A 22,928-nucleotide genomic window follows, 5' to 3' on the forward strand; every position below is an offset into this window, starting at 1 on the left:
TAGCTATTTGTGTGTTTTTTTTATTCTAATGCTTTTATATTGCTCACTGAAATGATCTTTTAAATTACTTAACAGGTTCCTGCTTCCTGGTTAAGTAGTTTGCAGACCATTCAACCTGTTAACTTCCTTTCAGTGATTGGAATATTTGTTTTCTCTCCCCTTTCCCTTTTGTTGTCGTCTCCACACCCCGCCCCTACTCCCATACAAAGAGACTTTTCAGATTTTCAGTTCTAAAGAAGGATATGCATCCAAAACCGTAACTTGTCTTTTCTCTTTACAGACGCTGATATTCCTGTTGTGTATTTCCAGCAGTTATTGTTCTTAAGTCAGGTTTCCAGCATTTGCAGTTTTTGTTTTTGTTTAAAAGCATAAGTGAGATCTTTCCCTGTGGTATATTTGTACCGCAATTAAATAAACCCCGGTGACAGAACTTCTGGTAGGCAAACAGAACTTGAGTTACAATGAAGTCATGTTCTTTTATAGAGCGTGTGTGTTTGCTTCAGCTCCTAACAGGATATTAAAATCGTGATGTGGCGATGCCGGTGATGGACTGGGGTTGACAATTGTAAACAATTTTACAACACCAAGTTATAGTCCAACGATTTTATTTGAAATTTACAAGCTTTCGGAGGCTTCCTCCTTCCTCAGGTAAACGTTAGGAACTCCTCGAAGCCTACGTATTTATAAATCACAGAACAATACATGGTGATTACAGACAGTATTTGCAACTGCCCGTTGCCAAGGCAATCACCGTGTTCAGACAGAGAGGTGTTACCTACAGAACCCCCGAATATACATTCAAAAAAACAAAAAAAAACAAACAGGATTAAAAAACAGAGAGAGAGAGGCAGAAACATCCGGAAGGCAGAGAAAGCCAGCAAATGACCCGTTATATTAAAAACAGATAGCTTTTGTTCGCTGGTGGGCTTACGTGTAGCGTGACATGAACCCAAGATCCCGGTTGAGGCCGTCCTCATGGGTGCGAAACTTGGCTATCAATTTCTGCTCGACGATTTTGCGTTGTCATGTGTCTCGAAGGCCGCCTTGGAGTACGCTTACCCAAAGGTCGGTGGCTGAATGTCCCTGACGGCTGAAGTGTTCCCCGACTGGGATCACAATGTCTTCACCTTCGATAACCAGTTCTTTACCCAAACACACGGAACAGCCATGGGGACCAAATTTGCACCCCAATACGCCAACATTTTCATGCACAAGTTCGAGCACGACTTCTTCATTGCACAGGACCTCCAACCAACGCTATACACCAGATACATCAACGACATTTTCTTTCTATGGACCCACGGCGAAGAATCACTCAAGAGACTACACGATAACATCAACAAGTTCCATCCCACCATCAAGCTCACCATGGACTACTCCTCAGAATCAGTTTCTTTCTTGGACACACGAATCTCCATCAAAGACGGGCACCTCAGCACCTCACTCTACCGCAAGCCCACGGACAACCTCACGATGCTCCACTTTTCCAGCTTCCACCCTAACCACGTCAAAGAGGCCATCCTCTATGGACAGGCCCTACGAATACACAGGGTCTGCTCAGACGAGGAGGAACGCGATGGACACCTACAGACGCTGAAAGACGCCCTAGTAAGATAGGGATATGACGCTCGACTCATCGATCGACAGTTCCGACGGGCCACAGCGAAAAATCGCATAGACCTCCTCAGAAGACTAACACGGGACGCAACTAACAGAGTACCCTTCGTCGTCCAGTACTTCCCTGGAGCGGAGAAACTACGCCATGTTCTCCGCAGCCTTCAACATGTCATCAATGACGACGAACACCTCGCTATGGCCATCCCCACACCTCCACTACTCGCCTTTAAACAGCCACCCAACCTCAAACAGACTATCGTTCGCAGCAAATTACCCAGCTTTCAGGAGAACAGCGTCCACGACACCACACAACCCTGCCATGGTAACCTCTGCAAGACATGCCAGATCATCGACACAGATACAACCATCACACGAGAGGACACCACCCACCAGGTGCATGGTTCATACTCCTGTGACTCGGCCAACGTTGTCTACCTCATACGTTGCAGGAAAGGATGCCCCGGAGCATGGTACATTGGCGAGACCATGCAGACACTGCGACAATGGATGAACGGACACCGCGCAACAATCGCCAGACAGGAGGGTTCCCTCCCAGTCGGGGAACACTTCAGCAGTCAGGGACATTCAGCCACCGACCTTCGGGTAAGCGTTCTCCAAGGCGGCCTTCGAGACACACGACAACGCAAAATCGTCGAGCAGAAATTGATAGCCAAGTTCCGCACCCATGAGGACGGCCTCAACCGGGATCTTGGGTTCATGTCACGCTACACGTAAGCCCACCAGCGAACACAAGCTATCTGTTTTTAATATAACGGGTCATTTGCTGGCTTTCTCTGCCTTCCGGATGTTTCTGCCTCTTTTTTTTTCCTGTTTGTTTTTTTTTGTTTTGTTGAATGTATATTCGGGGGTTCTGTAGGTAACACCTCTCTGTCTGAACACGGTGATTGCCTTGGCAACAGGCAGTTGCAAAGACTGTCTGTAATCACCATGTATTGTTCTGTGATTTATAAATACGTAGGCTTCGAGGAGTTCCTGACATTTACCTGAGGAAGGAGGAAGCCTCCGAAAGCTTGTAAATTTCAAATAAAATCGTTGGACTATAACTTGGTGTTGTAAAATTGTTTACAGATATTAAAATCAGCAACTGTTTTGCTTACTTGAAACCAACGCAACAGTGATGTTTGCCCATCTCAGCAACAGTTAAGAAACACACCATTGTATATAGGTAGTAAAATTGAATGGGAAAAAAATGGATTCATAGCTCATTCATGTGTAACTACTGGTGAATAACATGGTGGGAAAAGGCAGCAGCCAGTTAAATCACTGGCCTTTAGATGATATCTGGTTACATAAATAGGTAAAATGGCTCGATGTAACCTCAGCTGATCTCAACTTGGTCTGAGATAGAGTACCAGTGGTTTGCCTTGGCTGGTGGTTGATAAGTTTTTTTTTAAAAATCATCATAGGTGAATTTAGACCTTTGCATTCACCAGAATATTACTTTTGCAAGTATGGTTAATAAGAAAGGAAAGTGGCTATCCTTGTTGCCGTAAATCTGTTTGGACTAGGGTGAAGTTTTTCCCCTCTCTCATATTGTTTCTTGTGCCCCAAGGGTATTGACTGAAATGGAATTGGACATTCCCAACATAGTTGCAGAGGTCACATGTATTTTAATCTTGACAGCAGAATTTTGTTATTCCATTAATGTCACTCATTGATGGCTGCAAACTTAGCCTTGATAGCTTAGCCAGTAAATACATATTGTGATGGAACGCTGAGTCGTACAGATGAAGTGTCCAAATATTAAAAATAATAAAATGTGGAAATTCTAAACAGAAATTGAGTGTAAGATACAATGTTAAAGCAGCTCATGTTATACATGTCCACACCCTGACATTTCTTAAGTTTATATATGCATATATACACAAGCAAACTTTTCATTTTTGATTTTAAATAATTTGGGACTGTTGGCCAACATACTTACATCCATGTTCTGACTTCCCTTTGCTTCCAGGAATTGTAGCCTGTAATTGGGTTGTTATTCTGAGCGTTGGTATAACAGTAATGTGCGTCTTCGACCGAACAGGCAGAACATTCGTGAAACTTCGAGCGACCAAGCGACGTCAGCGCAACCTCAGAACATATAATTTACGGTAAGTGGGAACAATTCATAATTTTCTGACTTACTATCTTGTGATGCACAACAGCAGCTGGGAATGTTGTATATGAAGTAATATAATTAGTCAGAGGGAAAAGGGAGGTTCCACCACCAAACACATTCATCAGCTATCATGCTGTAATCTACTCTTCCAAAGCTACCAAGCCATGTTATTTTCACACTGGGAGTTTTTCTACACATCAGTCACTGCACTTCAAAGTAATTCATTGTATGTGAAACACTTTGAGGTGAGTTTGAGAGACGTGATGAGGTGCTTTTTCTACTTGCTGTGAACTCTTATAACTTGCATATTTCCCTCAAATTTTGTCAAGTTATGTCTTGCACAGATGTAGAGCTGAATGTTATGGAATACAAGCGGCACATAATAGGTAACATTTGGAATAAGAGTGTTTGCTCTAGAGTATGAAAAATTCTAATCTTTTTAATGCATTGACATATACATGGGAGATAAATAGGCAAATGATAAAATAGAAACAAAGGGCTACTCCCCCCTGAACTGGTCACCTATGGTTGGATGACAGAATTCTTTTTGATTCTGAGAGCGAAAGCTCAATCTGATCAGTGCCTATTCGAAGGGATGGCCATAGTTGTGGCTTTCTATGGCAGTAGTGTGTAAAATGTATACTGCACAGGCTATTGTCCTCTCATCATGATCATCTTAGGGTAAGTGAGTGACTTTTCTTGCCTTCGTAGGACATTTTTTGTGCTGAGTGCTAGTTCATTTACAAATTCACCACAAGGTATCTTCTCCAATTTTGGTTTAAAAAGTAATGGCACTTATTTTCATCTCAAAGCTTGTGGATGACAGTAAAATAGCAGAAGTGTTAATACTGGGACGTGGAGGAAGCTACAAGGAACTTAGACTGTTTGGGGAGGTGGGCTAACAACTGGCAGATAGAGTTTAATGTAGATAAGTGTATAAAGTTATACATAGACATTGCTGAGCTTGGTTCTAGGCAATGAGGCGGGCCAAGTGGAACAAGTGTCAGTTGGGGAGCATTTAGGGAGCAGTGCTTATTTTATCATAAGGTTTAGAATAGCTATGGAAAAGGACACAGACCACTCTGAAGTAAAAATACTTAATTGGAGGAGGGCCAATTTCAATGGGATGAGAACAGATCTGGCCCGAGTAAATTGGAATCAAAGATTGGCAAGCAAAACTGTGGGCAGCCTTTAAAGGGGAGATGGTTCAGGTACCGTCTAGGCACATTCCCACGAGGTAGAAAGGTAGGGCAACTAAAACCAGAGCTCCCTCGATGACAAAAGAGACAGTGAGTAAGATGAAACAGAAAAGAGACGTGTATGACAGATGTCAGGTTGATAACACAAGTGAGAACCAGGCAGAATATAGAAAGTTCAGAGGGGAAGTGAAAAAGGAAGTAAGAGGGGCAAAGAGTGAGTATGAGAATAGACTGGTGGCTAACATAAAAGGGAATCCAAAAAACTTCTACAGGCACGTAAACAGTAAACGGGTAGTAAGAGGAGGGGTGGAGCCAAGGGACCATAAAGGAGATCTAATCATGGAAGCAGAGGGGATGGCTGAGGTACTAAATGAGTACTATGCATCTGTCTTTACCAAGGAAGAAGATGCTGCCAGAGTCTCAGTAAAGGAAGATATAGTTGAGATACTGGATGGGCTAAAAATTGATAAAGAAGAGATACTAGAAAGGCTAGCTGAACTTAAAGTAGATAAGTCACCCGGTCCGGATGGGATGCATTCTAGGTTGCTGAGGGAAGTACCGGTGGAAATTGTGGAGGTGCTGGCCATAATCTCCAAACGTCCGTAGATATGGGGTGGTGCAAGAGGACTGGAGAATTGCAAATGTTACACCCTTGATAAACCCAGCAACTATAGGCCAGTCAGTTTATCCTCAGTGATGGGGAAATATTTAGAAATGATAATCCGGTTCAGGATTAACAGTCACTTGGACGAGTGTGGATTGATTAGGGAAAGCCAGCATGGATTTATTATAGGCAAATCGTGTTTAACTAACCTGATAGAGTTTTTTGATGAGGTAACAAAGAGGGTAGATGAGGGCAATGCAGTTGATGTGGTGTATATGGACTTTCAAAAGGTGTTTGATAAAGTACCCGCATGGTAGGCTTATCAAGATTGCGGCCCATTTGCAGATGACACAAAACTTGGGAAGGGTAGTAAAAAGTGAGGAGGATAGTGATGGACTTCAAGAAGATAGAGACAGGCTGGTGGCATGGGCGGACACGTGGCAGATGAAATTTAATGCAGAAAAATGCGAAGTGATACATTTCGGTAGGAAGATCGAGGAGAAGCAATATAAACTAGAGGGCACAACTCTAAAAGGGGTACAGGAACAGAGAGATCTGGAGGATATGTGCACAAATCATTGAAAGTGGAGGACAGGTTGAGAAAGCGGTTAAAAAAGTATACGGGACCCTGGGCTTTATAAATAGAGACATAGAGTACAAAAGTATGAAAGTCATGATGAACCTTTATAAAACATTGGTTCGGCCACAAATGGAGTATTGTGTCCAGTTCTGGGCAGTGCACTTTAGTAAAGATGTGAAGGCCTTTGAAAGAGTGCAGAGAGATTTACTAGAATGATTCCAGGCATGAGGGGCTTTCATTATGTGAAAAGACTGGAGAACCTTGTTCGCCTTGGAACAGAGACGGTTGCGAGAAGATTTGATAGAGGTATTCAAAACCATGAAGGGTCTAGAGTAGATGGAGAGAAACTGTTCCCATTGGTGGAAGGGTCAAGAATCAGAGGACATAGATTTAAGGTGATTGATAACATAACCAGAGGTCATGATGTGGAGATGCCGGTGATGGACTGGGGTGGACAAATGTAAGGGATCTTACAACACCAGGTTATAGTCCAACAATTTTATTTTAAAATCACAAGCTTTCGGAGATTATCCCCTTCATCAGGTGAGTGAATCATTCACTCACCTGACGAAGGGGATAATCTCCGAAAGCTTGTGATTTAAAAATAAAATTGTTGGACTATAACCTGGTGTTGTAAGATTCCTTACATAACCAGAGGTGACATGAGGAAAAACGTTTTTACACGGCGAGTGGTTAGGATCTGAATGCACTGTCCGAGGGGATGGTGGAGGCAGATTCAATCATGGCCTTCAAAAGGGAACTGGATCATTACTTGAAAGGAAAAAATTTGCAGGGCTACTGGGATAGGGCAGGGTATTGGGACTAGCTGGATTGCTCTTGCATAGTGCCGGCACGGACTCGGTGGGCCGAATGGCCTCCTTCCATGCTGTAACTGTTCTATGATTCTATGACATTAAATAAACAGAGGGATTATAGGATTAGTGGGAAAATACTGACCACAAATCAGGAGTCAATAGATAGAACCCTCAAGACATCAAGCTGATGTCAATAAAGTAAATGAGATGCTAGGTTTTATAAAAGAATAGTGTAGATCAAAGAACATTATCCTGCCACTGTGTGGAGAGTTGGTCAGGCTGTACTTAGAACAATGCATGCAGTTCTGAAGTACCCACTACGGGAAGTAAGTAGCTAAGATGGAAAATGTGCAGAGAAGAGTTACTAGAATGATTGGGGACTAAAAAATAAAATATGTGAAGATAGATTCAGCATCTGGGAAAAGACCAAGGTGGATATGATGGGGGTGGGAGGGTATTCAAATTAATAAGGCTTAGAGATGTAGAGGATCAATCTTGAATATTTGATTTTCTATAGAATAAACAACAACATGCATTTATATAGCACCTTTAACGTAGAGATATGTCCCAAAGGATTTCCCAGAGGAGTAATCAAAAAATGGAGGCCAAAGGAGGAGATATTAGGGGTGACCAAGGTGGGTTTAAGGAGGATCTTAAACGAAGAGAGGGAGGTGGAGATGCTGAGGGGTTTGGCGACGGAATTCCAGAGTGTGGGGCCTAGGTGACGGAAGGCACCAAAGTCAATGGAGGGGGCGATGCACGAGAGGCTAGAGTCTGAGGAATGGAGAGTTTGTTAATGGAGCTTACAGAGATAGGGAGGGACAAGGCAATTCATGGATTTAACAGAAGGATGAGAATTCTAAGTTTGAGGAGTTGGATAACAGGGAACCAATGTAGGTCAGTGAGGACGGCGATGAAGAATGACTGAGACTTGGGATGAATGACTGAGACTTGGTGCGGGATTGGATAAGAGCAAACAGAGTTTTGGATGAGCTGCATTTTATGGAAGTTGAAGGATAGGAGGCCATCCAGGAGAGCATTGGAATAATTGAGTCTAGAGGTGACAAAGGCATAGATGAGTGTCTCAGCAGCAGATGAGCTTAGGTAGGGGGAGCGATGTTATGGGGAGGATATAGGATCGGAAGCTCAGCTCGAATAGGATGCTGAGGTTGCGAACAGCTTGGTTCACCTTGAGACAGCGATTCGGGAGGGAGTTGGAATTGGAAGTAAAGGTATGGAGTTTATGGCAAGTGCCTCCGGGTCTTCTCAGTTTTTAACTGGAGGAAATTACTGCTGATCCAAGACTTCAAAACAGACAAGCATTCTGACAACACAGAGGCAGTGGATGGGTCAAGAGAGGTAGAGCTAGGTGTCGTCAGTGTACATGTAGAAGCTGACTCCATGTCTGAGGATGATGTTACCAAGGGGCAGCATATAGATGAACAAGAGGAGGGGCCAAGAATAGATCCTTGGGGGACTGTGGAGGTAATGTTTCGGGGCAAGAAGAGAAGCCATTGCTGGATATACTATGGCTACGATTGTACAGCCAAGTGAGGGCAGTGCCATTGACCTGAACAGCATTAGGAGAGGTGTTGGAGAAGAAAGGCTTGGTCAGCCATATGAAAGAGAGGACTTTGGAAGAGCTCCTTAGACTTGGAGGCATGGCCGCAGTGGAGAGGAACTTTTAGAGCTGGTTGATAGCGAAAGAAGCTGTGGTTATCTTTGCTCTCCAGGATGATCCTTCAGTAGTTTGTAAATGCACTACTCAGCATGATGTCCAATCATATAGATCAATAGGTTTCAGATTCCAACCCCAAGTCTGTGCCAGGTTAGATAATCTAATCCAGGGTGATGGTAGGAATGCTACAATTGGCTTTTGAGCCTCTGGATTAGGGAGAGGAAAAGTAAATAATTCCAGATCACTAACCAGCAACAGTTGCTGGAAAGTGCTTATGTGGATGTTGGGTAAGGACCAGATCAAGCCATGATGTGATGTCCCCATCCCCCACAGATGAATGGTCTGTGCATCACTGTCTAGGTAGAAGTAGAAATAGGAATAATGAGTATTTGGGCAAGGTGCCATATGGCAACTGGTGCCTGTGGAGCCGTACCCCAGGAAGGTGTTGTTGCCTTCTGGAGAAGAGGGGAGAATATTGGCATGAGAAAGAGTAAGATAAAACTGATCTCTTGTCTCAATTAATTCTATTCTTAAAAATAGTGAGAGAACATTCTCATGAACATTCTTCATTTAAAAAAAATACTTGTTCTGTTTTTCCACACACTCTTTTCCCCTACGTTCTCCCCCACTCTACAGAAGATACAGATTCTTGTTGGGATACTATTCCACGGGCACTGGGTACCCTCTGTTACCTCACCAAATGGCAGTTTTTCAGGTCAGAGACCAGACAGCAAGTGTTCGCCTACATCACTAGAAAGTTATCGAGCGGAATTGTGGCAGATTTTTCCTTTCCCTAGCCCAGGGGCACTGAAATTAATTTTAGTTTTTTTCTGCTGCTCTGGTTGGGATGAATTTTAATTGTCAATGGCTTGGGGATTGAACAGGGGACCTTCTTGGTCAGTGGCATTGTACCACAGTAAGTAGTCTATTTATCGATCATTGAAGCAGACAGCTTAAATGGGTTCCTTTTTTCTGGCCTGTTTTCAAAAGGTGCAATAAATCAATGAGAAGGTTAACAACGATAGTCTCAATGTTCATGCCATTATGTTTTGGTTCAACTTTTCACTTTGTATGTGGAGCAATTTAAGTTAATTGGAAAAAAAATCAATTCCTGTTTCTGACTTGTCTTCAACTGTTGTGCACACAAAATTAAGGGCTGAATTGGAAAAATAATCGCTGAGTTCCACCGATGGCTCAATTGCTAAGCGCACTGAGCAGTACAGACCAGGAAAGCTTGAGGATCGATCTCCCGTCTGCACTGAGTAAACTGATCTCAGTCCAGGTGCTGCAATTGGCTCTGACAACCCGAGAAGGAGAAAAGAAATCATCTGGTTTCCACTCTTGTTCTGTATCCAGTGACTGGTACTGGAAAATGCAGATGTGTCGGCAACAGGTGAAGACTGGATCAGGTTAGAAAGTGATGCCACTGTCCCCGTGAGATGTTCCACATGCACTAGTTACCCTTCAGTGATGCACAAACTTGTATAAACTTGTGCTTGATGAATGGGGACTTGGGTGAGGTACCAGAGAGTGGTCAGCACTGAGTAACCATACCCCAGTAGGAGTCAGCACTTTTGAGAGTGGAGAGAGCAAAAGCTGGCAAATTATTATAAGAGCCATTATTATTGTTCCCATTATTGAATTGTGCAAATCACACACTATTTCTGCAAGGGCACCTTCTGAAGATAAAAATACAAGAATAAGCAGTGCATTGTAACAACCGGTGAACATTGGGCTTTGGTGGACCTCACTGTCAGGACATACAGAAACTACCATATTTGTTGAAGTATTTAGAAATTACCTGCAGCCTGCCTTAATTGATGCTTAGAAGCATTTACAGGTATTTCCCCACATGTCAACTTAGAAAATTGGCAAAAGCTGATCAACAGCTTAAAAAAGCTGGCAGACCAGAAACAGCACAGAATAAAGAATGTACATTTATAAAGTGCATTTCATGTCCTCAATGAATTCTCTCAACCAGAGATTCGCAACCAATGAATTACTTTTTTGAAGTGCAGTCACTATTATGTAAGCAAACATGCCAGCCAATTTGTATACAGCAAGGTCTCACAAAAAAACAAATGAGATAAATTACCAAATGTTCTTGGTGGTGTTGGTTGAGCGATAAATGTTGGCCAGGTCACCAGAAAAACTCCCCGTTCTTTCAATCGTGCCACAGGATCTTTGATGTCCATCTGACCAAGCGCACGGGGCCTCGGCTAGGATTTGCATCTTAAGGGATTCAATAGGATAGTTACAGAAAAACTATTTCCTCAGGTGGAGAAGTCAAGAACAAGGGGACATAATTTTAAAATTTGAGCTTGGCCATTCAGGAGCAAAATCGGGAAGCACTTTTTGACACAAAGGGTAATAGAAATTTGGAACTCCCCCCCCCCCCCAAAAAAAAAGCTGTGGGTGCTAGGACTATTGGAGCTTTCAGGACTGAGAGAGATAGATTTCTGTTAGGTAAGGGTATCAAAGGATATGGAGCAAAGGCAGGTAAATGGAGTTGAGATGCAGATCAGCTATGATCTAATTGAATGGCGGAGCAAGCTCAAGGAGCTGAATGGCCTACTCCCGGTTCCTAATGTTCCTATCTTTTTATGTTCCTTGGCACTCTCGGTTACTGCATGGTAGTAAAGAGGTTTCCACCACTAGTGTAAGCAAACTGATAACTATATTTTCAAAGTTGCAGAGCATATCTGAGCCCTACAGCTCACCTGCAACAGGACTATCCGCGCCATTGTATATCGCAGCAGTGTAGTAAAATAGGAATTTTTGTAATTTTTAAAAATTAAGTAAAGTTCATCACCACTTCATCTCAAATCCCTGTTTTATTTATAAAGATCCTCGCAGGGCAGTGACAGGAAGCTCAAATAAAGCTTGTTAATATATTCATACCAGAGAACATCCTCCTTACCTCAAAAAGTTGGCTGCAACTAGTTTTGAGGAAAATAAACCTTTGAGTAAGACAACAGTCAGGCATGCCCAGAAAGATAATTTGAGAAAAATTAAAATTTTTAACAGCTGAATTTGAGCAGCTTGTATTTGCTACTGTTGTACGTGGTGGCTGGTGTAACAAATAAACGATGGTGTGAAGTGGAGGAGGCATAAAAGAAGTGAGGATAATTCTGGAAGAACATGTAAAACGTCAGGATATTTTGTTCCGCCCTGGAACCATTTAAGGGGTGGTCAGACTGTGACGGGGGCAGACGGAAGCTGTCTGTGGGAGGGTGGGTTAAATGGAGCCCGAATCTAGAGCAAACGGTAACACTAGTTGTCATGTTTCAAATAACGTCCCATTCAATTGAAATCGTCTTTTAAGAACTCTCACATGTTGGTCACGATTAGTTTATTGGCTAGGGAAACTGCTTCTCAGTACACAATTAAAGTCACTTGTTTGGACTCATCTTAATTGTCATGTTAATTTTAAATGGAGCTGGAACGTGTCCAGCTCAGCAAGCTGGCAAGAGGGGCTTACAGCAGTGGCAGGAGTTCTAGAGGTGTTAGGACTTAATGACAGTTAATTGCACTTCAATGAGATGCAAACAGCTGCTTGAACTGCCCGAAATAGCCAGTGCACTTAGTACGGTTTAAGCGACACCTTTGTAATTGACACCTATGGAAATGGTAAATGGTTAGAGCAACATGCACACCAAAAACAAATCAATTACTGTCCAGCAAGTAGGCTGTCTTTTTCCTCCATTTTTAATTACTTTCTCCCACTGCGTAGGCATTGCATTTGGAGGATATTAAGCACATCAAATTTCATAAGGTCTTATTATCGTTTTTAATCATCACCTAACTGTAGCAGTTTTTTAAAAAATCTGTATAATATAAATATTACCAGATGGCTGAGATGATTTCAAGGCAGTAATGCAATCTTTCCGTTCAGGTGATCAGCAAACCACTTGTGCTTCTCTCTTGGAGTTTTATGATACTACTTATGATTAGGTATCTCCTTTGCAATTGCTTCCACATATTCAGTATCCTCAATTAAGCATTGCTTTGTAAAGTGATTCTTCCTTTTTGGAATAAATCTGATGGCTATTTCTATATTTGGATTGAAGTTGGGTAGTCACTCTGTCCTTGTGTTGTCTCATTAAACTGGTATTGCTGTGCTCTATTTGGTAAAATTCATTGACATAAAATTCATTATGTGTCGAGCTAACATTCTTCAATTGCTGGCTCCATCACTAGAGTGCATCTATACTCCATCACGAGCTGATGTCTTCAGGAGAGGAGGGAAGTAACGCGGGAGAAAATTGGTTTTATTGCTGGTGAAGCTTAAAAATGGTCTTGTTGAAGAAATTGCTGCTACTAGTAACACCAAACTCCAGGTCACTTGTTCCACCTCCTGGCTGTTGACATTGCCATGTCTGGAGCAGTACATCAGGGGATTTGCTTGGATCATTGGGAGTTGGGTTGATCCAGGATTCTCCTGAGAGATTTGTTATATCTTTGGGTTGTTTTGATTTTGAAACTGGGTAATGATGGGAAGACGTCTTCAAAACTGACCTCTGTTTTAGTGTGTTAACTTTACCAACTGTCCTTTCTTAAGACTATAAATGCAATTTTTTTTATTGTAGCCATCGTTTGGAGGAAGAACAGGCCAGTAGCTGGAGCCGACGATTAAAATTTTTTCTTTGTTGTACCCGTACAAAGGACACCCAGAGTGTAAGTATAATTGCTTTTCCAAATTGGGGCCTCCTTTCTCTGTTTAGCTAAAAGAACCACATCAACTCAATGTGCAGTCACTAAACAATCTACACCAAAAATATAGCAGACATTTGTATGTTGGTATCTTGCTTATGTCTGCCATTGTCCCTTGTTACCATAGTTTGTGCTTTGATGCTGCTGGTCAGATACTGAATCAGGGCAGTCTGTGAAAAATATTCCTGCATCAAGTTGTGCTTCTTTGGCATCATTTTATGATGGTGCTGAACAACAGGTACTGAATCCATTCTAAATTACTTTCTTGGAACTCACTCCTGCACTAAAATTGTAAAATGTTTGTTGAGCAGTTCTGTCACAGGAAAGATGATCTTAATGAAGGCACTCTGGACACAGAAAGTATGTGCCCCAAAGGGCCTTTTTAATGTATCAGTCCGGAGAATGTTAAGGAGAGATGCAAGGAGCTAAATACTTTCTGGCTGAGAGTGCTTATTATGACTACCACATAAGGACTTGAATGGATGGTACTGATTTGGTCACTAATGGTGTGAAGTTTTGTAAATGGAAACACTAAGTGGCACTTGCTATTTGTGCTGTTACTGTGTGGAAGGGTTATTCCTCACATAATCATACCTCTCAACTGTCCCATTTTAATCAGGATGCTTGTGACGTCAGGGCAGTCTCGTATAAGTGTCACATTCAGCAAGAAATCATTTTATGAGGTGTTTAAATGTAATGCCGTTTTTGTGAAGCTAACAGCGGAGTGGTGCAACTCGGACAGCAACTTTTGGACATTGGCATTTAACCGCACTTCTGCTCCTCACCTCACATTTACGCATAAATAATGACGTGCCATTAGCTTCACCATTTTGACAGCAAAATCTGGCCCATTAGATTAAAAAAAATAGTAAATGGGTAATAAATGGAAGTCTTGTGCTGTTTCCGTTCCTTTGTCCTATTTTTCAACCTTACTGACCCCCTTTCTATTTCCATCAGTTGTTTTTTTATTGATCTTCTGTCCATTTCCCTCTTTCTCATTCTTGGACTGTACAGTGTTTATTTCTGTGCTGCATGCTCTTTCTTTCATTCACCTTGTAACTTTATATCTAGATATCTGCAGTTCCACTTTGCTGTCCTCTTTCTTCTTTATCCTTGCCTACCCTGCTGGTATGAATCAGACATACTAAATAATGTTGCTTTAGTCACACTGACTAGGTTTTATTGGTTTCTCACAATTTGCCATTCTGACTACCTCAGGAACTTGGAGCTCACTGTGCATGTACCAAACATAAGTGCCCATCATACACTAATGTTCTTGAGTCCGAGGAAGTTTTGCTAACACTCTGCGTGATCACAGACATGTGCTCCCCAGTACTGTATTGACTGCCAACCTGAGGGGTCGGACTTGTCGAGATAGATCAATAAAATAGAATTTCTGATGTGCCTTATAACATTGTGACACTGGACTATGGAGTGTTGCCTAAATTCCATATACACTGGAGGTAATACATTATTTTACACCTGTGATGATTTTGGTCTCGGATGGAGCTGTTTTGGATTCAAACAATTCATAGAGATTTTCGTGATGTGTTTACTTCAGAGTGCAAATCCTGGGACCTCAATATTGTGGGCTCAAGCCTCACTGTGAACTTAAGCACATATTCTAGGCTGATAACTTCAGTATTGTACTGAGGGAGCGATGCATTGTCAGAAGTACCATTTTTTGGCCAAGGTGTGAGACCGAGGCACTGTCTGCCAACTCAGGTGGACAAAAAAGAGCAAGGAGCTCTCCTGGTGTCCTTACCACTATTCTTTCCTTAACCAAAACTACCAAAAATGTATTCAATCATTTGCTCTTTGTAGGATCTTGCTGTGTGCGGATTGGCTGCCTTGTTTGCCTTCATAACAGCTGGTGCAGTTCAAAAGTAATCCATTGGCTGTGAAGCACTTTGGGATGCCCTGAGGATGTGATAAGACACCATATAAATACAAGTTCTTCCTTAGTACTATTATGTTTTCAACGTCCCACACTTTCTTCTCTCTTCTCAAAATGCTCCTTTATTCTGGGTTACAATCCAGAGTCACTGGTTTCCTTCTGATACCTCGCTTAAATATTCTTCATGTATTTGTTTGGACAATGAATGGCGGCAGGTTTTTTGATATGGGTAGCATGGTTGAGCCCTACTCAATCACCACCTGGCATCCAAACATGTACATTTTCCAGCAGGCGTCATTGTATAACAATTTAAACCAGGGACCCTGGGTTATTTTTTCTCCTTCTCCCCACTCTAGTTCACGCGCACTAAGGTCAACTGTAGTGGCCATACTGGCTGAGGTAAACTAGCTCAACACGGATGAGGGATTTAACCTGGAACCTTTCTAGTCTCTACAGCTCAGTTACACATTGGGTGGGCATAGCAGTCGCCATTGCATTTAGTCGCATACATTCTAAATCAGTGTCTTGTGGGACTATTCTTGCATGCTGCAGAGTCCACCTCTTTTAATATTCATGCATTAGTCAAGCACGACCTTCAACTCCTAAAACCATGCTGACTGTCTCGGATTAGTTCAAGCCACTCGATGCTCACTTGTATTATCCCTCATGATACTTTCAAACACTTTCCCAACCCAACGGTTGGTTTAAGGCTTACAGGTCTATAATTTCCTCGCCCCTTTTTCTTGAAGATGGGAGTCACATTTTCTACTTTCCAATCCACTGGGATTTGGCCTGAGTCCAGTGGCCTCTGAGAAATATCCACAAGAGAACTCGCAATTGTTTGAGCCAGTTCCTTCAGAACTTCAGGATGAAAGTTGACACCTTAAAGTTCAACAACCTCTTTTGTGATTAAAAAAATTTTCAGTCTATATTTACCGTTGAAATGTACCCCCAATTGTAGCATTTATCTCCCCATTTCTTTTGTGAACACTATTGAAAAATAACCAATAAATACTTCAGCAATTTCTCTATGTTCAGAAATAAAAACAGAAAATGCTGGAAACACCCAGTAGATCAGGCAGCATCTGTGGAGAGAGAAACAGAGTTAACGTTTCAGGTCTATAACCTTCCATCAGAACTGAAAAATGTTAAAGATGAACAGCTTTTAAGCAAATACAGAGCCAGAGAAAAGTGGGGCAGGAAAAGAACAAAAGGGAAAGAGGTCTGTGATAAGATGGAGGACAGGAGTGCCGCCTGACCTGCTGAGTGTTTCCAGCATTTTCTGTTTTTATTTCAGATTTCCAGCATTGGCAGTTTTTTGCTTTTGTCTCTATCTTCAGACATCACTTACCCATTGTCAGTTTTTAGTGTGCCAATCCCTCTTTGTACCCTTTGTTTACTCCTGACATACTTGAAGAATGCTTTACTGTTCTTACATTAACGATAATCTGCCACACAACGGTTGACCTTCAGGCAAAGAGACGAGAAAAAGAAAATTGGCAAAATAAGCCTGGATGTATTGATGCCTTTCAGCAAGACAAATAGATGAGAATCACATTATTCAGAACATGTTGTACTGGGCAAAATAGGAGTGAAATTACGTAACCTTTATGCTGTGTTGTAACATGCAACGGCAAATCTTTTCCATATTGTAAAATTGTAAATGACTGCATCTGAGACATGTAAAATTTAATTAGGACGAGTTGATTACTTTCTGGTTGTTGTCCCAGGAACAGGTGTGCTTTTCCAAATTATTTCTTCTACTACAATTAAAATCCCAAAATAGCATTTGTTGTGAGTATAATAAAATGGAGCTGTCGCTGTGTGCTTGTCATGGAAACAGTAGACAGCCAATTAGATGCAGACTGCTGGAGAGGTGGTGATTAACACGGTTTCTGGCATCATCACATACTTTTTTTCCCTAATAAATCACATATACATGTATATACGAAATATAGTTTACAAATGAAATTGAAGCAGTGTTTCCTCCAGAATAATGGCATTTGACAATATTGGAGATTTGAAAAAAACCTAGCGTGCTATTAAATTTGAGGCTGCTTAAATACTACAGACTTAAAGCGGGAAGAAAAATATATCTGTAGCCAGAGCTTCAAATTGCAGACAGTCCCACCAGATTATCAGCATTACAGTGCATTCACAGTAAGTGAGATTGCACCGCATTCTTCAAAGCTTGAGCATGCGGACAATCCTTGCTGTATACCATCCTGTTTACATCGCATCCACAGCTGGTGAAATGCAAGCACCCCCACACAGACCTCAGAACTTGAATTTTCAGACTTTCCCTAGTGTGTCTCATCCTGCTAAAATGCATCCATGAAGAGTGAGAATTCACTTGTATTATCCCAGGCCCCTCTATGATGTAACACTAATCTGTGTTTGTATTTTCCACCAACATGCCTGACATGTTTGTTTCAAATTGTTTAGTATTGATGTGCCACAGTGGTCAACATTGTGTAATGCAAGCCACATACCTCAGTGTCTTTATGGGAAAAGCATTCAGCAAATTATTTTCTTTCCTTTCGTTCATATATACATAATGTAGCAACATAAATTTTATCAAAAGACATGATTGCATCCCTTTATAGTGATGTCACCGTGATAAAAATGGCTCACACCAGGTGCAGTTTTTCTCCCTCTCCAGTCTAAATAAGACATCCTGCACACATGATCGTGGAGGCAGTGTTCCTTTACCATAACCTAACTGACCTAAAGATTTTTATTTTTCTATTATCAGCTTTGTTTCTGTTTCACAGGATGCCTATTCTGAAGTTGCTTTTCTTTTTGCTGAGTTCTTCCGAGACTTGGACATTGTGCCATCTGACATCATTGCTGGCCTTGTATTGTTGCGTCAGAGACAGAGGGCCAAGCGATTTGCTGTCTTGGATGAGGTAGGCAATGGGTTGTGTGTGTCTTGGGGTAAGCAATGGGCTTTGTATATTTACACCACATATTCCCTACACAATAGGACACCTACTTGCCCTGCTTCTTAATTTATTTAGTGTTTTGAAGTGGCCACAAGGAAATCTGTTAACACTGAGTAGGCTTGCCATTCAGTTTCATTCCCCACTCCCATGTGGGAGCAACTTGCCATATTCCCATCCAAGATACAGCTGGGATCATAAATGCAACATTTCTTCCATCTTTTGTGCAATCCAATTGAATATCCGCTGTTGATTATTTTTTCTTGTTAGTTGCATGTCAGTCAAATACTGGGCAGTCAAATAATGTCAGTGCAGCTGTTGCACATATTACCAGTTCTGCACACAGATGTTGAGGATATAGATCCAATGTAAATTCCACCCATTATTCCAGAGGTGCTAATTCCATTTTACATTGGACCTTTGTGATACCAATTGCAAATTGGTACTGGAAAAACTTATAGATGGGTGGTAGGTCTGTGGAATTTGCTGCCCCAGGAAGCTGTGGAAGCTACATCATTAGATAAATTTAAAACAGAAATAGACAGTTTCCTAGAAGTAAAGGGAATTAGGGGTTATGGGGAGCGGGCAGGAAATTGGACATGAAGCTGAGTTCGGATCGGTCAATGCCCTGTGGGTGGCGGAGAGGGCCCAGGGGCTATGTGGCCGGGTCCTGCTCCGACTTCTTGTGTTCTTTAGATTTGTGGTTGGGATCAGATCAGCCATGATCTTATTGAATGGCGGAGCAGGCTCGAGGGGCCGATTGGCCTACTCCTGCTCCAATTTCTTATGTTCTTATGTTCTAACTCTGAATCTTTTTTTTTTCCTTAAAATTCTGAAGTACATTTAATCCACTGATCTAGAGTTTCTGGTACTCTACCATGTTTACTGATATTAGATTGAGATCGTATTGTTGGGGAAATGTTGGTAAATGTAACTGAATAAAATACAGATCAAAAAGCCCTGATTTGATTTCCAGTTTGTGCTGAGTTAGTTGGTCTCAACTGGGGCAGCAGTAAGGGTACTACAATTGGCTTTGAGTTCCTCAGATAGTGAGGGGAAAGACTAGCCAAGGTTCTGCTCCAGATTGATATCTGATGGAATTTGCCTGTATGTTGGATATTGAGGGCAGAATGAAGCCATGGTGCCCCTTATGATCAAACAGCCTACAACACTCACACTCTTGGCTCATATAAGAATGGGCACTTGCGTGAGGGACTGGAGATCATTTAGCACCTGTGGAACGAGACCCCAGCATTAGCCATTGCCTGGAGCAAAGGCAGGGAGAAAGTTGGTGGATGGGGGAGGAAATTACAGTATCCAGTATATGTTATTTAACCAGAACAACTGCTAAAATGTTTAATCTCAAACCATGTGAGTCTTTTTAATCATTTCCATATAAACCCTCTGAGTGTAACGTAGTAAGGGCTGGCTAATGTGTTGGACAGACGTCATAAAAAGAAAGATTGAGAAGGCTGGAAATATGAAAATACAGGAAATGATGGAAAAATGCAAGCAGGTCAGCATCTGAAAGGGAAAGATAGGTCATATTTTGTGTCTAACCCTTCATCAAAACAGCAAAAATGAAAGTATGACGAATGGGGAAACGAGTGCATGGTGTTGGAATTACAACCTGTGTAATTTTTCTTTTTCTCTCTTGTAGGCAAACAATGATATTTTGGCCTTTTTATCAGGAATCCCTGTAACCAGAAATACAAAGTACCTCGACTTGAAGAATGCAGTGAGTGCTCTTTAATATATTTGAGCACTGTGGGGAAAAAAAAAAGTTTGGCCCAGTGCCGACGTATAATGTAGTCTGTGCTAAAGTGGGTATGGGCAATAAAGTATCAGTAAATCATTTATTCTGACAACCCATTTTCTCGGAGAGCATTAATGCATGGTGAAAGCCTGCATTCTGAGAACGAGCTCCTTAGTTATGTCACTATCTGCTTAATGGTCACAAACAACATTCAAGTATCTGTAACATTCGAACTGATTAGAGGATTGGGCTGAGACTTTAACTTGTAGTTTTAAATTATAAGGCACACCAGCAAAGGGCAAGGGAGCTAAAGATGTCTCTCCCCATATATGTAGAAATATATAACCCATAATCTATAACCACCTAAAGTAGAACTCCTGAAATATTAGAATTTTCAGTAGAGCAAATTGTCATGGGTTTGCACATTCTCAGTTAAAATTATTATTTTATAGTTATTCGCTACACAGAATTAAAGGAACTTTCCTAAGAAAACTGCTAAAAGTTGTATTTTTGAGTCTTGCAAGAGTATCAGCCAGTGACTTAGGTAAGGAATGAGGCTAGAACTAATATATCTACAGAATTAGATATTTTACGTCTCCCACCCCAACTTTTCTCCCCATCTCTTCTGAAGATATGCACAGTTCTACAGGCACCAGCAGCTTTCTGGTACCTCAATCATGTAACAATTCTTCACCTGTGAGCCTAGACGATATGAGGGTTGGTCTGTCTCACTCTTTTTGATCAAATGCAAAAATTTACTCAACTAAATATTGGGAAGACTGAAGCCATTGTCTTTGGTCCCCGCCGCAAACTCCGTTCCCTAGCCACCGAGTCCATCCCTCTCCCTGGCCACTGTCTGAGGCTGAACCAGACCGTTCGCAACCTTGGCATCCTATTTGACCCTAAAATGAGCTTCGGACCACATATCTGCTCCATCACCAAGACTTCCTACATCCACCTCTGTAACATCTCTGTCTCCACTCCTGCCTCAGCTCATCTGCTGAAACCCTCATCCATGCCTTTGTTACCTCTAGACTCAACTATTCCAATGCTCTCCTAGCCTCCCATCTTCCACCCTCAATCAAATTGAGCTCATCCAAAACTCTGCTGCCCGTATCTTAACTCCCGTTCACCCATCACCCCTCTGCTCGCTGACCTACATTGGCTCTCGGTCTGGCCATGCCTCGATTTTAAAATTCTCATCCTTGTTTTCAAATCCCTCCACGGCCTCGTCCCTCCCTATCTCTGTAACCTCCTCCAGCCTTACAACCCTCTAAGATCTCTGCACTCCTCCAATTCTTGCCTCTTGCACATCCCTGATTTAATCGCTCCACCATTGGCGGCCATGCCTTCAACTGCCTAGGACCTAAGCTCTGAAATTCCCTCCCTTAACACTCTCCACACCTCTCTCCTCCTTTAAGACGCTCCTTTAAAACCTACCTCTTTGACCAAGCATTTGGCCACCTGTCCTAATATTTCCTTATGTGGCTCGGTGTCAAATTTTGTTTGATAACCCTCCTGAGAAGCGTCTTGGGACGTTTTACTACGTTAAAGGTGCTATATAAATGCAAGTTGTTGTTGTAATAAATTTCTGATCAAATACTTTCCTGATGTTGGTTGACGATGTTGGTTGACACTGCTTGTCATTTTGTTGTGAAAATGACATTGTAGTAAAATGATGTGGAACTATTCCTGCTCTACTAGATCCCTGGCAGTCCTCCTTTATTTATAGACGGAAACCCTGTTCTAAAATGTGTGGTAGTCAACAAATTCCCAGTTGCACTGCCCTCATGCTAGTGATGTAAAGGTTGAAGGTGCTTGCTTCTGTAAGCAAGACACTGTAATAGAGAGATATTTTGGTTTGATTCTTCCTTGGGGAGGTCCTTTTGTTTTGATAATCTCTTTACTGTCCACAAAATGACTCTTTATTGCATTCATTCTTGTGTGCATTGGGATAATGGTGGGTTCAATATCCCCCTGAAAGTTTAGAACGCTCTAAATCATGGACCAAAGGCATGGAACTGGAATTGTAATTGCAGTGAAGCAATGCCCTCTGCTGGGGGAGAAAGCAAAGAGCCAAAAGCTGTCCATTTGGTTTAGAAACTTTTGTCATCATAGAATCTTACAGCACAGAAGGAGACCATTCGGCCCATTGTGCCTATGCCGGCTCTTTGAAAGAACTATCCAATTAGTCCCATTGCCCTGCACTTTCCCTATGGGCCTGCAGTTTTTTTTCTTTTTAAGTATATATCCAATTCCCTTTTGAAAGTTACTGTTGAATCTGCTTCCACCGCCCTTTCAGATAGTGCATTCCAAATCATCATAACTCGCTCCATTTTTTAAAAAAAAGTCTCCTCATCTCCCCCCTGGTTCTTTTGCCAATTGTTTTAAATCTGTGTCCTCTGGTTAGCGACCCTCCTGCCAATGGAAATAGTTCCTCCTTATTTACTCTATCAAAACCCTTCATAATTTTGATCACCTTTGTTAAATATCCCCTTAACCTTTTCTGCTCTAAGGAGAACAATCTCAGCTTCTGTAGTCTCTCCACATAATTGAAATTCCTCATTCCTTGTACCATTGTAGTCAAGATACTAATGCTTGTGGCATTAGGGATCTACAACATCATATAGATTCACTATCTTGTTTCCGCACATCAAGAGCACTTTTTTATTTGTTCATGGGATGTGGGCGTCGCTGGCAAGGCCAACATTTATTGCCCATCCCTAATTGCCCTTGAGAAGGTGGTGGTGAGCCGCCTTCCGTGTCGTGAAGGTTCTCCCACAGTGCTGTTAGGAAGGGAGTAACAGGATTTTGACCCAGCGACGATGAAGGAACGGCGATATATTTCCAAGTTGGGATGGTGTGTGACTTGGAGGGGAACGTGCAGGTGGTGTTGTTCCCATGTGCCTGCTGCTCTTGTCCTTCTAGGTGTAGAGGTAGCGGGTTTGGGAGGTGCTGTCGAAGAAGCCTTGGTGAGTTGCTGCAGTGCATCCTGTGGATGGTAC

The 22,928-nt window shown here is 42.0% G+C and overlaps 1 protein-coding gene across 1 annotated transcript in view; it reads left to right on the forward strand.

Annotated features, from left to right (window-relative positions):
* Positions 1-22,928, forward strand: part of dagla (diacylglycerol lipase, alpha) — a 355,821-nt gene that overhangs the window by 245,320 nt on the left and 87,573 nt on the right. Inside the window, exons 5-8 of the mRNA XM_067993813.1 lie at positions 3,593-3,731; positions 13,205-13,292; positions 18,000-18,134; positions 19,828-19,905. Coding sequence (XP_067849914.1) covers positions 3,593-3,731; positions 13,205-13,292; positions 18,000-18,134; positions 19,828-19,905 — 440 coding nt within the window. The remainder of the gene's footprint in view (positions 1-3,592; positions 3,732-13,204; positions 13,293-17,999; positions 18,135-19,827; positions 19,906-22,928) is intronic.

Source organism: Heptranchias perlo, chromosome 12, assembly GCF_035084215.1.
Source record: "Heptranchias perlo isolate sHepPer1 chromosome 12, sHepPer1.hap1, whole genome shotgun sequence".
In the NCBI taxonomy this organism is placed as follows: Eukaryota; Metazoa; Chordata; class Chondrichthyes; order Hexanchiformes; family Hexanchidae; genus Heptranchias; species Heptranchias perlo.